The 16,457-nt window shown below is 41.0% G+C and overlaps 2 protein-coding genes across 6 annotated transcripts; one reads left to right on the top strand and one right to left on the bottom strand.

Moving 5' to 3' along the window:
• Positions 1–1,097: 1,097 nt before the first annotated feature.
• On the top strand, positions 1,098–3,331 carry LOC122672796 (phosphoglycerate mutase-like protein AT74H). Its single transcript, XM_043870291.1, has 5 exons — positions 1,098–1,642; positions 1,797–1,916; positions 2,044–2,257; positions 2,980–3,060; positions 3,160–3,331. Exons 1-5 carry the CDS (start codon positions 1,132–1,134, stop codon positions 3,254–3,256), a joined length of 1,023 nt encoding a protein of 340 aa, XP_043726226.1. The 5' UTR covers positions 1,098–1,131; the 3' UTR covers positions 3,257–3,331.
• A 4,120-nt stretch (positions 3,332–7,451) lies between these two features.
• Positions 7,452–14,677, bottom strand: LOC122672757. 5 transcript variants are annotated; one of them, XM_043870271.1, is made up of 6 exons: positions 14,276–14,676; positions 12,460–12,585; positions 12,030–12,356; positions 9,601–11,937; positions 9,254–9,549; positions 7,452–9,154 (listed from the first exon to the last, which is right to left on the bottom strand). In XM_043870271.1, the coding sequence occupies exons 2-6, from the start codon at positions 12,490–12,492 to the stop codon at positions 7,798–7,800; spliced, it is 4,350 nt and encodes a 1,449-aa protein (XP_043726206.1). In that variant the 5' UTR covers positions 12,493–12,585; positions 14,276–14,676; the 3' UTR covers positions 7,452–7,797. The 5 variants fall into 5 exon arrangements, with proteins under 5 accessions (XP_043726206.1, XP_043726192.1, XP_043726175.1 ...); XM_043870257.1 differs by having other exon boundaries at positions 9,254–11,937; positions 12,490–12,585; positions 14,276–14,677; XM_043870240.1 differs by having other exon boundaries at positions 9,254–11,937; positions 14,276–14,677.
• Between the last annotated feature and the right edge of the window lie 1,780 nt (positions 14,678–16,457).

The raw sequence follows: 16,457 nt of genomic DNA on the forward strand, positions 1-16,457 counted from the left end.
CATCAAGTTAATTGGGTTAAAATTATTCTTTAAATAAGATAATTTGATTATGTTGTATTAAATATTTTAATCACAAAACGGGCTGTCAATGTTGTTGTTGACGCTTTAGCCCGGAAAGCCCTGTCAATGGTGTGTGTGACAGATTGGTTGTTATCCACCCCGTGACTTCATGACCCATGTGCTCATGAGACTACTGCTTGTACACACCCCCTAGCTCAATAAATTCTCCCTTTACCGGAAAAAAAAAAAAAAAAAAAATTCATATGTTTTACATCTAGGCTATGCAATTGAGTGTGAAATGTATAGTTTTGTTTTTTTTTTTTTTTTTTGATAAATTAAAAAATAGTTCCACAGTGAAAGTGGATGAGAAGTAAAAGAGATATATACATAGTTGTTAAAACAAACCCCAAGAAATCCGGTAACAAAGAAAACAAAAAATGACAGAAAATTAACGTGGTTCACACACCGGTGCCATGGCTATAAGCGAAGAAGCTAAAGACGCTTCACTATACAAAATAATCGATATATACATACATACATAGTTGTTCAGTTTTATTTTCTTTTTGATTCGTACATATTGTATCTGAACTGAATCAAAATCGAATTGAATCGAAAAATCAGAATTGACACCCTTGAAGTTGGACTAATTTGACACTGAGAATTCAATTCCATTTGCTAATGAATGACAAATGACAAGCTCGTTTCTTCCATCTCTATCCGTTAATATCTCCCTATCTGTTATCTTCTAATTTATTTCCTTCCCCATGAAGAAGACCTACTTGGCTCAGTCTCTCATATCATTCAAAAACTCAAATCCATGGTTGGTTGGTCCCCTTCTCGCTCCCTTCCTACCTTTTTCCACTGTCTGCATACATACAACCATCTGATACGGGGATAAAACACTCGCTCTGTCCTCTCTGCAAGTGTTAAGTTTTGACTCGTCCAAAGAACGTCTAACTTTGTCATGTAGACGTAGACGTGAACGGCTGCCCATGGCTCACACAGACAAACACCCACACAATAAATGGTCATCTATTTCCATGGTTGGTTGTACATGCGCTTCATTCCTAAAGCCACCCCTGCCTGCCTACCATTCCTTCACCTCCCCCCCCCCCCCCCCTCTCCACCGCAATGGCCTCCATGCTTTCACGCTCACCTCCTTCATTGTATCTCCCCGTCTCCCGTCCCAAGCCCTTCTCTTCTCCTCCTTCCATCAGATGCTGCGAGGACATGCTCGGTCGATCCAGATTGACCCAAGCCAACGGTTCCACAAACGGTAGCTTGGCCAATTTCCCCGAGAAGACTTCCTCCATCAATCCATCTGTTGTCTTGCCCCCTCGGCCTCGCCGCATAATTCTTGTCCGACATGGGCAAAGCGAAGGGAATGTGGACGAGACTGCTTACACTCGTGTTCCCGACCCCAAAATCAGCCTGACAGAGAAGGGTCTCAAAGATGCAGAGGAATGTGGACAGAGGATCAGAAAGATAATTGAAGGAGATGGAGTGGACGATTGGAAGGTCTACTTCTATGTCTCCCCCTATAAGAGGTCTCTTGACACGCTACGTAGTCTCGGCACAGCATTCGAGCCCTCCAGAATCGCCGGAGTCAGAGAAGAGCCTCGTCTCCGTGAGCAAGACTTTGGTATGAGTGGATTATGAATTCTTCTTTCCATTTCTGTATCTGCCTTTGCCCAGGCTCATTTCGTTTAGTACTTCAAGCAAATACGAGACGGGTTTCTTTAGATATTTGAGCCAATTCTTGTTGGGTTTACATCTGAATTTGGATCTGTAAAAAGGGAATTTTCAGGACAGAGAGAAAATGCGGCTTGAGAAGGCTTACAGGGTCCTCTACGGCCGTTTCTTTTATCGTTTTCCCAATGGTGAATCTGCTGCAGATGTTTATGATCGAATAACAGGTAGGTGGGTTTTTGAGTGATTTGTACTAGGCTTCCTCACCTCAATTGGTCGCTGGTTGCAGAGTACTGGAGAAGATTATATAGACTTTTATTGAGTGTAGATTTATTTGGGCATTTACTGTTGCAGGATTTAGAGAGACCCTAAGGGCGGATATCGACATTGGACGCTTTCAGCCACCTGGTCAAAGGAACCCCAACATGAACTTGGTAATTGTCTCACATGGTCTCACATTGAGAGTCTTTCTGATGAGATGGTACAAATGGACTGTCGAGCAATTCGAGGGCCTCACCAATTTCTCAAACGGAGGCATGATTGTTATGCAAACAGGATCTGGGGGAAGGTGATTCATGATTGTCCTCTGCTCTCTCTCTCTCTCTCTCTCTCTCTCTCTCTCTCAGGATATGTGCAGAATCTCATACAAATAAAATTCTGTAGACACTAAAAAGTAGAACCGTGATTCTTCATTCAAACTATTTACTTGAATGAAATCCATGTTGCAAGACACAAAATCAACAATCAAATCCATCTTACCTTACTGTTAGAAACCTTGACTAACTACAAAAGGGTCATTACCAAGTGATGGTTCCACCTATACGGGATCTTGCGAGGGGTGAGTTTGGAGTCGGTCCTAAGCTTTGGCATTATTTTGGGTAAAGTGGCAACCCAAACCTTTTTCCAATACTTTAAACCTAGAGTTAAAATGGATAGATTGAACATGAATTTGTGATCTGCCATAAATAAAACAGATAAACATTAACTTAATGCAACTCTCATGCAGATTTAAGATTTAGCTGGCTTATTGACACAGTAGGCTACAAAAAACACATAAATTTAAGGGGAAAAGAATGCTGAAGAAAAACATAACAAAAATCTGCATCATTCGTTACTTTCTTCATGATTCAAAATGACTCAAGAGTGGTTTCTACCATATGTTTTTCCAGTAAACAGAGCTAATTCATGCATCCTTTTAAGGATGTCAAGATTCCGTCATTCCTAATGTTCTAATTCATTTTATATTAAAAATGGGTTATGTCATCCCATTCAAATTCACCTTCTTAACAGGTACAGCTTGCTGGTCCATCACAGCAGTGAAGAGCTAAGAGAGTTTGGTTTAACAGATGCAATGCTCATTGATCAGGAGTGGTAACTTATTATTGCCTTTTTGTGATGGTGCTGTTCGGTAGATAATGAGTTATTTCCTCAATTTTATACTGAACATTCTGTTTCTTGGCTATTAATCAGGCAAAAGACAGCAAGACCAGGAGAATTAAATTATGATTGTTTAACAGCTGGACCATCGTTTTTCACACACTTTAATGTTGAAGATAACAAACTGTAAGAGGTGGATCCTGAGGTGGCTCCTAATGCTACATGTTGGATTTGATGATCCTGAGTTCCGGACACAGCTCACATACACGGTTTACTGGGGTTATGACTGCCAGGAAAGAGTACTATTAAAACTCTCAGATGTAAAGCCTACCAGTAATGAATGACGATATGCATGACCACAACAGCTTGGAATGGTGTAAATTGATCACTTGCGGTGACATCTTTTGCATGCATGTGTAGTTCTTTTTCTTCTTTTATTTTGGATTTTTGTTGTTTGTCCAAATTGTCAAAGTAAACAATGCAGAGTAATAGACAATAATTCTCCAATCTGATCAGCAATCACATTTACCATTCTCTGAAGCATTCTCCAAGCCGATTCCCCGCTTGGCCCAGGGATGACTTTGGACACCTTGAAGGACAGCTACTCGTTACTGCTTCATCAAAACAAGCAACAACCTGTAAAACAAAACCTTTTGGAGGACCCTGCTACAGCTGTGTTATGATGGTATTCCTTACCCTAATGGCTAGTGACATTTTCACTCAATCCAACCAGTGCTCTGGAGGGGTGCATATGTAAAGGCAGAGCAACTCATTCCGCAGAGTAGAGCTATAGAGCCTCTGCTCAATCAGTTCGTTCTTGAAAAGTTGAGATTCTTCAGCATCACCAAATTGAGGACCAGCATGACCCGCCCTGCATATATCTCTAAAATTCTATCCGGCTTCTTTTGACATCCTATCAAAATGTTTGGTAGAAAGATGAAGTGAAAATTCACCTTCTACTTCAAACTCTAATGCAAAAAAATCATTGCCTTCCCTTGGAATAATAAATTCAACACCGTCAATATGGACAAAGAGGGCAATATTCACAAACTCCATCTCATTCATTTTGCATTTTAAATTCACCTTACTTTCTTCAAAACTTTTTTTTTCCCTTCAGAAGAACAAAGTAAGATTATTCAGAATATGTAATCACAACTCCATAGACAGAATGACACCTCATCTGACATTTTAAATAAAATCACACTAAACCATCACAACCTCCAAGTTGCACCAGTCGATGTTCTTCATCTTCCACATGAAAATACCATAAGTTGGCATGGCCCATCACCATCACTTTCTCAGAAGCATAGCTCATTTACATTCATTAACTAGTAATTGCTTAAATCTGTGTTGATCATGCCATCATCAACATCGCAATCTGGCAACCCTTTTCACCCATTAACATTTGCAAGTGTCAAAAACCCACCGATTCCAACCACTAAATTAGTAAATGTTGCAGTTACAACGCTGACAAGGACCTTATGCAAATGTGCTCAAAGATCATGACCAAATCACCAAGATGGAAAATTTAATTGTCAGAAAGGGGAAAAGGAAAGTGAAGGGAAATATTTGCATTCTCTGTAAAATATACTTCACTTCCCACCAAGGAAATATTTGCATTTCCCTTGCAACCAAATACCAAAAATGACTTTTCCTGTAGAAAATATTTCACTTCCCAGGGAAATATTTGCATTTCACTTGCAACCAAACTGAGTCACAGCATTTACTGATTTTCCAGGAACTTCTCCTGTTAATTAGAAAAGGGACTACGTGAGAAGAGAAACATGGAAGGGTTAAAGGGAGGGGGGAGACAGCCATGAGGAAAAGAAGTGTCAACTTTCCAAATTCCAAGGAGTGATTTTGTTGTCAGTTTCAAAGGAAAGAAGAGGGAACATATAATTAATTCAGAAGGGGATTAATATAAGAGCTCAATAGGTAGCAAGGTCAAACCGAAAAAAAAAAAAAGAGGAAAGAACAAAAGGAAATGGAACAACGTACCCATTTGCTGATATCTGGTGGTGTTGGTGGTGGAGATGGTTCACATTCGGTGGTGGATGAGTGGATCAGCAGAGGCAGGATCAGAAGAAAGAGGCTACTCCGTCTAAGTTCAAGGGAGCAAATTTGGAGGAATTCTACATGCAGCCATGAAGGTAGACAAGAGGTCCATGAGATAATAGTGGTTCTGCACCAGGTTCTTCTATTCGGCTTCAGGCAGGTTTGAATGAGCCACAGCAGCCTATCAAGTCCTTTTTTGTGAAAGAATACGCTGAAAACTTTCTCCAAGTATGTTATGCATTGGGAATCAAAATTCTGAATATGTAGTAAACTAGAAATAACTACTCACATACACTGGTCATTAACCAACTAGGACTCTTACGAATTTTAATTAAAACAAGCTTGGAATTTATATGAAGTATTCCAACCTTACAAGGAAACTATTACACAATAAAATAATAAGAAACTAGTCCTAAAGATGACCCCAAGACTGATTCTTTAGGTGAACCAGAACCAGGACTGCAGACCAGTTAAAACTGGTTCAAACTGCCTAGGTTGCTTCTTCCTCTGATGGTGTACTTCTGAAAGTACCTATGAGCCGCATAAACTGAAATTCAAGAGCATTGAATTTGGAAAGATCCTGATTCATTGGAAAACAGTTTAGCTTTTTAAGAAGCTTCAGTATCAGAGAGTAAAGTATGGAAACCGATGGAGCATGCCAAAATGATAATTTCAGTGATTTGGCATCCAGCATGACCTTAAAATTCCTACTCCCAAATATTACCTAATGATACTAGACATTCAATATAGGGGGGGGGGGGGGGGGGTAGGTGTGGATCCAGTCCATTCTGCTTCTCCAAGGGGTCAACCAAAATAAGGACAGAAAATTCCCCTTTCGAGAATGTAGTTCAGTGGCCAATTAGCAGTACATATCCATCAAAGACTATTGATTACATGAACAATTGGTACAGGAAAGCAATTTCCCAAGAGAGGCTCTGTTGAGTAAACTCTAGCAGTCAGGTTGGGCTCTTAAGCATAGGTCGTAGCAGATCTTCCTTGTATTTATCCCAACTCCCCCCACCCCAAAAAAATAAACATAGTATAGAACAGCCTTGTAAGGAATCACATGTAAAGATGAATAGATTGATTTGGTTCATTAAAACTTCACAATAAGGATCTTGCAGATGTGGCAGATAGTACAGCTGAAAATTCCTTCTCATTGCGCTCAAGGCATATCTATAATTCAACACTTTGAGCAAAAACCAGAAGACAATAACAACCGTATGATTCCTTTACTGTAACAATGAATGATTCACTAAAATAAGTATGAAGCAAGAAAACATTACATGTTCATGGGCACGAAACAGAAAGGTGCCCAATTTGTCCTCAGAAAGCCTCAAAGCAGATCTAGAAGCAAGGAAGATATCTCAGCTATTCAGATAATTATCCTGATTCAAACCAAAGAACATACATACATATAGTTTGTCCTAGAAGCACCTCCGACCAGATTGTTTAACCACATCGAGCAAACAAGGAAAACCTGCAAAACCAAGATAGAAAATGATATGCAATTAACTGGGTTCAGCTACTACATAATCCTCCTTGCTATGAATAAAGTTGAACTGAACATTAAGAACATATTACGAGAGCATTCAGCTGTTCCTGTGCTTTTTCCTGTATTTATAACCAAATAATACAAAATGTTAAAAATTGCTGCAGGAATTTGGTAATCTTGTCTCAACTTTGCTTAACCTGAGGATAAAATTTACAAATGCACCAAAATTTCATTGCCTCGACAAAATGCACATTCTGAACTTAATCTGAAGAAGAAGCATGTGCTAATACCAATGCACCCTCACTGTTACAAGGGTAAAAAATTCTCCCAAATAAAATTTGAGAAGTTATTATCATAATAACAAGAATAAGCATACATCATGATCACACCACTGCCTTTGCCACAAAATAAGTAATCTCAATTCTTAAAAGAATATGGAGCCAAAGTCTATACAGTCACTTTTTATGCAAAAGTATTGACCATAGGGTTTACCATAAACACTGAAAAAAACTACGTATTTATAAAGGAATCAAGCTTAACAATTTTTATTCTCTCACAAAGGGAAATTAACAATATATTCAATGCCATTAGTGATGTCAGAATTTCCTCATTTTTGTTTCACAGACTTTATTTTTCTATGGTTGGGTTGGGGAGGGGGGGTGCAATCTTTTCTGATGGTCTGATGGGATGTTTAATCACATCGGTCATTACCTGTGAATGACTAGGGGAAAAAAAAAGATAAATTAACTTCTTAAAGTGATAGTCTCATGCGAGGAATGGCACTTAACCACATAAACAATTATCAACTTCACCTTTGAAGCAAGCATTACCAACATAAATTGAATTTTCACTTGATTGATAATATTTCAGTGGCCTCATGCAGAGGTTACATAACTCAGAATATGCCAAAAGAAAAAATGTCTAAAAAATCTTCTACAAAGGACTGAAGAGAAAAAAGAAGTATGAGCAGCCATCTGCCAATGAAATCATAGTGAATATAGTTCCAGAAGAACTGTAATATGGATGAGGAAAAGGATTGTGAAGCTTCCCCCTACCAAAAGGAGGAAAATTCACCAGATTCACTATGTCTTTATCGATCAACCAAAGCACCCAAAGAGAGAAAAAAAACAAAGGGTACAAAGGTCATGAAGGTATCTCCTTGGAGCACAATCTTCTTCATATTACCGCATGCCAAATGACTTGGAGTTGGAATTATACTTCCAGTCTCGACCATATCTGAAATGGCCTCTCTCTTCTCTAGATCTCCTAGGTGCATCCCCCAGCCTGCTGTCAATACCCCTGTCATAGGTCTTGGGACTCCCTCTACTATGAAACTCTGTTGGCTCCTTATTATGAGACTCATGAGCTGCAAAACCATCTTCCACATCATACCGGAACCTCTTTACAGGGCCATTCGTATCATAACGCCTCACATGATGGACAAACTCATATCTGTGGCCATGTTTCCTTCTATCATCATCACTTTCATCATACCTAGACCCTCTTCCAGCTCCAACCATCTCATTAAACCTCCCATGATGGATGGGTCTATAATACTCATCCGGCTTTGATCTCCCCGTGGAACCCACCAGATCAAACCTATGGCTTCGTGGGAAAATCCTTCCAGGCACTCTCCTTTCTGAATCCTGTAGTCGCTGCTTGTATCCATGCTCCCTAAAATGATCAACTGCATCTTTCCTATTCTCAACCCATCGGGAAGAATGTTGTGGAGAACCACGGATTCTGGACGTTGGGGTAAAACCTGCAACATGATCTGCTAAAAAACCTGGCCGCCGATGAGGTGACCTCACTCTGTCCATTCTAGCCTCAGACCTGAAATTTGGAGGACTTCTACTGTGATGTCTAAAAACTGGACCACTACTGATACCACACCCATTTCTTCCCCTTGGAGAAGGCCAAACATGGGGAGAACGAGTTCTAGATCTTGATGGGGAATTCGTACGGGATCGAGATATATGGGCAGCCCCTCTTCTATGAATGGGAGAATAGCTCCGTTCTCTTGTGACTGAAGGATGTAGCATGCGTAAGGAAGAATCATCAGGGGCAGGTCCATGATATCTCTCCCTGAGGCCGGAATCCACTACTCGTGGACCAAATCTTCCAGACCTATCCCTTCCAACAGCAATGCTCCTATCAGGGCTCATCTCACCCACCAGATCAAGATCCATGTGCATGCCAAGAGCCTCATCCCTCTCTGATGGTGATCCCCTTCGGACAAGAGAGCGGCGCACACCTTCCAAAGATGCATTTACAGATTGTCTACGCCGTCCCAAACCACCAGCTTTTACCACTGTACCATCTGGAGCAACAACAAAACCACTGCTCTCGATCTTGGCAGCAGCTGCTGCTGCAGCATTCTTTGGCCCAGGGTGCCCAAAACCAGGTGAACGATGACGTTCTGGACCCCAATGAGAAGAATCAACCCAACGATCACCTCCCCGTCCCCTGCCATGCATATGCAGCAAAGAGGATCCACCCCTTTCAGCTCTACGATTTGACTCATCCAGCTTGTTGAATCTGGAAATATAAGAATGATATGTCACAAACATTTACACCTTTATAACAGACAAACCTACAGATGAAGAAACAACTAGGGAACAAAGTTCTCACACATACCTATCTTTTCTATACAAAACATCAGATGTGGGCCTCTCAATACGGGAATGCAACTCCCGCCTAGCTGTTGTTGCCATCCTTGCCGCAGAATCCTCAGAATCAGGTCCATCCATACGAGCAACAGAATGAAGCCTGTTAGAGTCACCATCTCTGGCTTCCATTTTTTTATCCACAGAACTTCTGCTGCCTTCAGGTAACTGATCCCATCCAGAAAATTTCATCCTCAAACTTGCTGATTGGTTTGGGCCCTTCCCCGTATGTCCACTGGCATAAAGCTCATCATCTGCATTCACCTTGGCAGCACCTCCCCTGAATTCATTGTCAGTGCTAGAATCCATTTCAAATGTACTATAGTCATCTCTCTTACCAAACTGCCCCCTCAAGTGTCTGCTCACAGTCCCTAACCTTTTCTCACAATATCCTTCATCCAAAACATTGTTTTTAAGCATATTCTTCTCCATAACTTGATCTCTTTCAGATTTGCCATTGATCTCAGTTGATCTCCCCCCTTGGTATTCTGCCAGTTCCTCAACCTGTACAGACATGGAACCAGGACAATCAGTTTTTTCTGCAGCTTCAAAGTCATATGCTTCTCTGTTGTCTGATCCATAGTCAACATGTTCAGCTTCCCCTTCCTCATATGCATCCCCTTCCCAACCATGTAGAACAGACTCCCTGAACTCTCCATCCTCAAACTGAGAATCATAATCTGCCTGAGGTTCGTTCTCCTTTTCCATCCCTTGGGGATCATCTTGAGAAACATCTGAACCATAATCAACATCATCAAAATGATCATCGTCAGGTGCAACATTACCAGATATATTTATAAGATCATCAGCACAGCTTCTATAGACCTCATGAGAACTGGTGCCACCTGGTGCCTCCACTGTCCCTGTAGTCACTGCCAAAGGTTTACATGTGAGTTCTTCGGATTCAATCTGATCTGGGGAATCCACAGTAGCATCAGCTACAAAATCTATGTCATCTTGTACATTCAAACTCACACCAACAGCATGTTCACCACTTCCGGCGTCTCTTCCAGCAGACGCCTCTGAACCAGGCAACACTTCGCAGTTAGTTGACGGGGAATGATGCACTATCTCTGAACTACAAACAGCACGATCCATGCCACTATCAGAAGGCCCAGATTGTAGAGGATCACATGCCACAAGGTGAGTGCTCTGTGGTTTATTGGGGAAGCTCCCATCAGCATGCAAACCCGAAGTTCTGCCAGCATCCTCCCCATCTTCAGTCCGAACTTTTTCGTTTCTACACATGTCTCCAGGAATGGCTTCATAAGACAGAGTAGTGCAATCCTTCACAGACTGAGGACTTGAGCAAATATGTTCAGCTCTTTCTGCCTCAGCAGGATAATCATCTCCTGTTTCCTTACCAGTAGAACCCGCAGAATCTGCATGCCCATTTTCCTCTGAAACTGGTGTATCACTACCCTTATCAGCTACAGGAAGGGAAGAATGATTTATGCAGGTGCCCTTGTCAACAAACTGATGAGCACCAACATTTATGGTTCGTTCCTGATTATGCAAAGATCTTGACCCATCATCGAGGTCTATCAAAATATTTGGAGCACTATTAATTTCAGATGAAGAAACTTTTTCCTGGAAGCAAGTGGATCTTTCACATCTTCCTTCACTGGCATGTGCATCTACTTTATGGTCGTCTCTGTTTGATTTGTCACACCCCACAGTCGAACTTCTCGAGTCTGTATGGCAACAAATACCCTCACGTTCATCACCCACGACACCGCCAACCACAGGCCACACTGTATTTGCAAGGTCAAGTTTCGTATCCGCAGGTTCCCTTTGCTGCTCACAACCTTCCAACTTACCTGGCTTCTCATTACATCCACCATCAAAGATATCATCAGTTCCATCTTCTTGAGGATCCACAGCATGATCACCACAGGGACTCTCCCAAGCATCCATAACAGTATTCAGGTCCCACTGTGATCTATCATCCAGCGAAGTATCATATCTACTTGAACTTGTTTCATTCCCGTCACTTGGAAGCTTCTGCTTCGAAGACAGAAGGTTATCCATATAGTCGGGGGCCTCTGTGGCCTCCGCATTTGTTTTACATGCCATATCTTCCGGGGAGGATGTGGCCGTCACCAAGGAGGCAATCGTTTCTTCCACATGCATCACTGAAATACAGGAGCCAGTTCCTTCATCTGAAATTTGAGCACAGTTGAGACCAAGGCCCCTGCATGGTTCCTTCACCACAAGACATGATTCCTTATTCACCATAACATCATAGGACCTTTCTTGCACAGAAGATACTTCAAGGGCTGAACCATCCTCATCATTATCAGTGCTACCGTCCATACTGTTATTGCAGGCAGCGGCTGCCAATATTGAAATACCAGAGAAGTCCTCACTCTCACCAAGATTTCCGTTTATCTCTTTCAAGTATTTTCCATCACTAGCAATACCTGTGTCAACGACTTGACCCAACTGAACAGCTGTGTCCGTTGCCACAATTTTCTGTCCCACAATTGCATTCAGAGAAGACTCCTGACCTGAAGCATGTTGACAAGCCTCGTCTGGGTGTGGAGAAGATGCCCGCGGTGGGGGTGATGGCGACCGAAACAAAAATCTCCTTTTCTTAATTGGTATATGTTCCACTTTGTCACTAAACCGACGTCCAAGGACAGTTACTCCAAGCTGCAAAATAGAGAACAGGATTTAAACATTACAGAGAAATTGTACACACTGTCCATTGCTCATAAGTGAACCATGTGAAATGCAATAACCACCTTCTCAGATTCAGAAACAGGCATCTCCTCAACTTTTTCTGGATCCCTATCAAACAGATCTCCACTCCTTTTATAGTTTCTTGAAATGGGTTTTCTAGCCCGCCTTGATGCACTTCTGTTACCTTTTGAAATTGTCTTCCAAGTCAATTCAGGATTGATAACACTAGTAAGTTCCAGTAACCCGGTGCTCAGCATGCTACCGGATAGAGACGCTCTCCCGTCAACCAGTGGTTTTCCCCCACAAGTCTTGCAGGATGCTGTCACTACTCGTTTTTCTATTGGATCTATAGTAGAGGCTGACCCCTCAGAGCAAGAACACAACCGAATCTGTGAAAATAAAAAGAAAATCATTTAGAAACACGGAAGATTTATAAGCATCTATACCACGGATATAAATCATGCCAAAATTTTTAGATATGTCTGAGCTCACATGTTGTACGTGGAAACAAGAGTTACCCACCATTAAATTGGAACCCTCGTTGTCCTAGCTCATTGAGGGATATTGTTAATTAAAATCACCACCCAGTGCCCACAGCAGGATCCAATATGAACTCACCTGCAAAAGATGCAAGATTTAGAACAGTAGCAACGTAAAAGAACTTAAATAAATAACAATTACTAAGGCCTTACTGAGACCTAAAGCTGATAACAAGACTGCCAGATATGCCTCACGAGGCCATTACCTTGAGGCAGATCATGTTAACCAGCCTTCAAGGCCAGCATGAAACTCCTCAGTTGACAGTGAAGCTGTGGAATAAGGCAGTAACCTAAGGTTGGAGTGAGGGCTTCTTCTTAGCCTACTAAACTGGAAGGAAAATATCAATATACCATGACCCTATCCTTTCAAAAACAGGGATTAACACCCAGAAATGAAACTCGAAAAGGGTTCTCCAGTTCAACATAACTTCCACCACATACTAGCTGAGTAACTGAGCAATCATTGCTAATTCAGATTATGCCTAAGAAGGCGGCAAAGCCTAATTATACCCTTAGTAAGAAACAGAATTGCAACTGGGGCCTACTGTCAAGTGATCCAAAGCTTATCCATGAGAAGCCATTCCATACACGGAGGAACTAATCTCCTGTTCTAAAAAGCTTGGACCGATCCTTCTATAACTCACTACAATAATTACAGATTGAAGGTCAGCACCCTGTGTATAGTCCATAATCAAGGAATAATTGATCTGCAAGAAGCCAAGAACATATAATTTCTTTCCCACTCCAATCACCCTTCGAATCAGTAGAACACCCAAATCCCAAAGGGGAGATCTGCAAAGATATGGATGAAGAACAGGAACCGCCTAAACTCCACAAGATACAGAGAGTTACATTTTGAGAACCTACGGTTTAGCACAGACTAGTAAATTGGAGGGAGTGTCCTGCTGGAATAATAACTTTCTCAGGCAACATTAATCAACAGATCCAATCAAATGAGTAGCAGCAGCAGAGAATAGATCCTGTTGTCCTAAGACTATTTTAGGCCGATCCAGTGTTTTCTACATCGAAAAATCATGACCAACAACTCCTCCGCCATGTAGATTAAGACGCCTTATGCGTGTATGGTGTACGGAGAAGTATCGCTTACACCTAAAGAGGTTTCTCTGGAGCAAATATAAACCCTAAAAATAACACAAACGCCCCCAAGGGAGACCTAGATCCAGGATGAAGGCGTCTCTCCAAGGAGTGCACGAGGGACTGACGATGCCAGCTCTTACCGGGTGAGTGGAGACTGCGTGAGCCCAACCTCAGTAATTGCAGGCAAAGCAAAGCAGGATACCAGCCAACCAAACATGAAGAACACCAAGCCCCGATGCAAAACCGCGTAGCTCCGCCTCAAGTATGCAGCTCCCTTTACTCAGCCCATGGAAACCTAAATCTTAAGACCCGACAGATCTAGGGATAAAAAAAAACCCTAATCGGGAGAGCTTCTCTTAGGATAGTAACGCCGGTTCATCAACAGTGATTGCAAAAGGAAAACCCTAATATTTTTGTCTTGCCCTCCTTGGTCTTCTTCAACCTGTTTCAAATTCTTCAAACTGATAATGCCTTCTTCTGAACTAAAGGAGACCTCTCGGATTCTGCAAACGATTAAAGTCTCTGCCTTGGACCAAGCAGAGCTTCTACTCCACGGCACAATCCATCTTCGAGAGGGTAAACAATTGCCCTTTGCCATAAATTTATTTTTCGTTTCTCAATCGATGGAAAACAACCAAAAACATATAAATCAAAAGCTAGGGTTTGAATACCTGAGAAACGATTTTCCCGATCGTTCGAGAAATCGCAGCGATGAAGTGAACGAAACCTTCGAATCAGTTGCTCAACATCGAGAGACCCAAATCCTCTTATGAGAGAACCCAAAAAAAAAAGCCGGAGTAATACAAAAGCAAACAGATGTGTATTTTATATAGCTTCTGAATTCTTCTTCAAAACATCTTCAAAAGCACGTATGAGTATGTGAGAGATGTAATCGGATTCTTCTATCTGCTTCTCTTTTTCGTCTTTTCCTTGGTTTCGATTCGATCATGGAGGGATTGGTATTCTTCCCTGGCGTTTCCTTCCACACATTCCTTTTCTGATACGCCGACCCTGCTTCCTTTCCAATCTCTAGCAATCCTTTCCTTTCTTTCCTTCCCTGTTCGTAAGAAAGAACCTATACTTTGCTCCCTTTGCCACGTATTTATGGTATCGTTACTACCCAAACTACCCTTGATCTTAATATGATATTCCCGGAAACGCCTCCACACTGGCCTTTTCCGATTAGCCAATCGGTATCCAAGTCAACACCTGCGGTCATGACTTTGTCGACTCTATCTCTAAGCTCATAATATATTTAAGATTATACAGTACAATAATAAATAAAACAAAGGGACATTCCCGTACTCCATCCTTCCCTTGGATGCCTTTGCGCACGTTCTCATTGGTCTGTGTTTGTCAAGCTAACAAGCCACGTGTAATCATCTGACAACAACATAACATGCAAATGCATTAAAAACACATAATTTAAAAATGAGAAAAAAAAACATTATTTGGTCGCATGGTTACTATGCCCAAACATAGTAGTGTGTGAAAGAAATACCCTATCCCAATGAAAGGGTGTCAAAATGGAATTGGATCCGAATTTTAGAATCGCACTGTACCGATTATGATCGAACAACGAAGAAATGATCTGATTCTGATTTCATATGTTCTCTATTTAGAGTGATTTAGTTCAAATCAAGAAAGCCGAAAAAAAAAAACTGTTTGCACTAGATGAACATATATACTTTTGGTCCATTAGTACTAATTACAAACTACTAACCAACTTAAGAATTTTGACAGTGCTGGTTAAGGTATGTTAATGGTTTCGTAAAGAAATAAATACCTAAATAAGAACATCCAATTCCAAACTCCCAAATACATTAAACGTTATTAATGGTTGGATCGAGTGGCGACAGACTTCCCAAACATTAGGAAAGAGTGCAACATGGGTAAATATGCGATTGTCTATATCTTTCCTTTTTCAAATAAGAAAGATTTAAAAATTAAATGGCATCTTCTAGGGACTAAGATACCTTCTAAAATTGGGTTGCCTTCCTCTTACTTTTTAAAGAAGGATACTACAAACCGTGGATTAAAATCCTCTGCAATGCAGGCATCTTGCGATGCACTGCAATGCGGGCCTGAGAGCTTGACCCGTGGAAGAAGCTTCATCCAACGATGCAATCTAGATGCAAGGTAGTTTTTTTTTTCTTTCTTCTCGAGCTCGGCATCGTTGGATGTCGCAACTTCCATGTGTCGAGCTCTCAGGCCCATACTGTGCATCACAAGATTAAGACGCTACAAAGGTTTTTTAGTGCTGCGGTGACCTTGCAGCAGTGTCTTGATCTTGGAGCATGGATAGTTGTAGCGTCAATTAAGAAGAAATTTTCCGTTTCAAACCCTAAACGATTTGGGGAAGATAAGGGCAATTTGGTCACTTTATTCTTTAATTTTGGTGAGTTTTTATCTCAAGGGCATTTTTATCATTAGATTCCTGAAACTAACATCTAACTTTTAATGGATAGACTAGATTATTACAAAGTTACTTTATTCTTTAATTTTGGTGAGTTTTTATCTCAAGGGCATTTTTATCATTAGATTCCCTGAAACTAACATCTAACTTCGCAGGCTAATGGACTAGACTAGATTATTACAAAGTTAGGGGTGCATTTTGGAATTAGTAAACTTTTAAGGGTGCATTTGTACATTTGATCAATTTGAGGGGAGCATTTGAAAAAAAAACCATAACTATTAATTGGAATCACACACTGTCCAAGATCAAGAGAAGAACATGAACTTATTAGCATTGAGTCATCGAATGATCATCAAAAATAGGATATAATCAAGAAATATTGATCTATTTAGGAATATACTTTTCTAAATTAAGTGAGGAAGGGGTTGGGAAGGACA

The sequence above is a fragment of the Telopea speciosissima genome, chromosome 1 (genome assembly GCF_018873765.1).
Source record: "Telopea speciosissima isolate NSW1024214 ecotype Mountain lineage chromosome 1, Tspe_v1, whole genome shotgun sequence".
Classification (NCBI taxonomy): domain Eukaryota; kingdom Viridiplantae; phylum Streptophyta; class Magnoliopsida; order Proteales; family Proteaceae; genus Telopea; species Telopea speciosissima.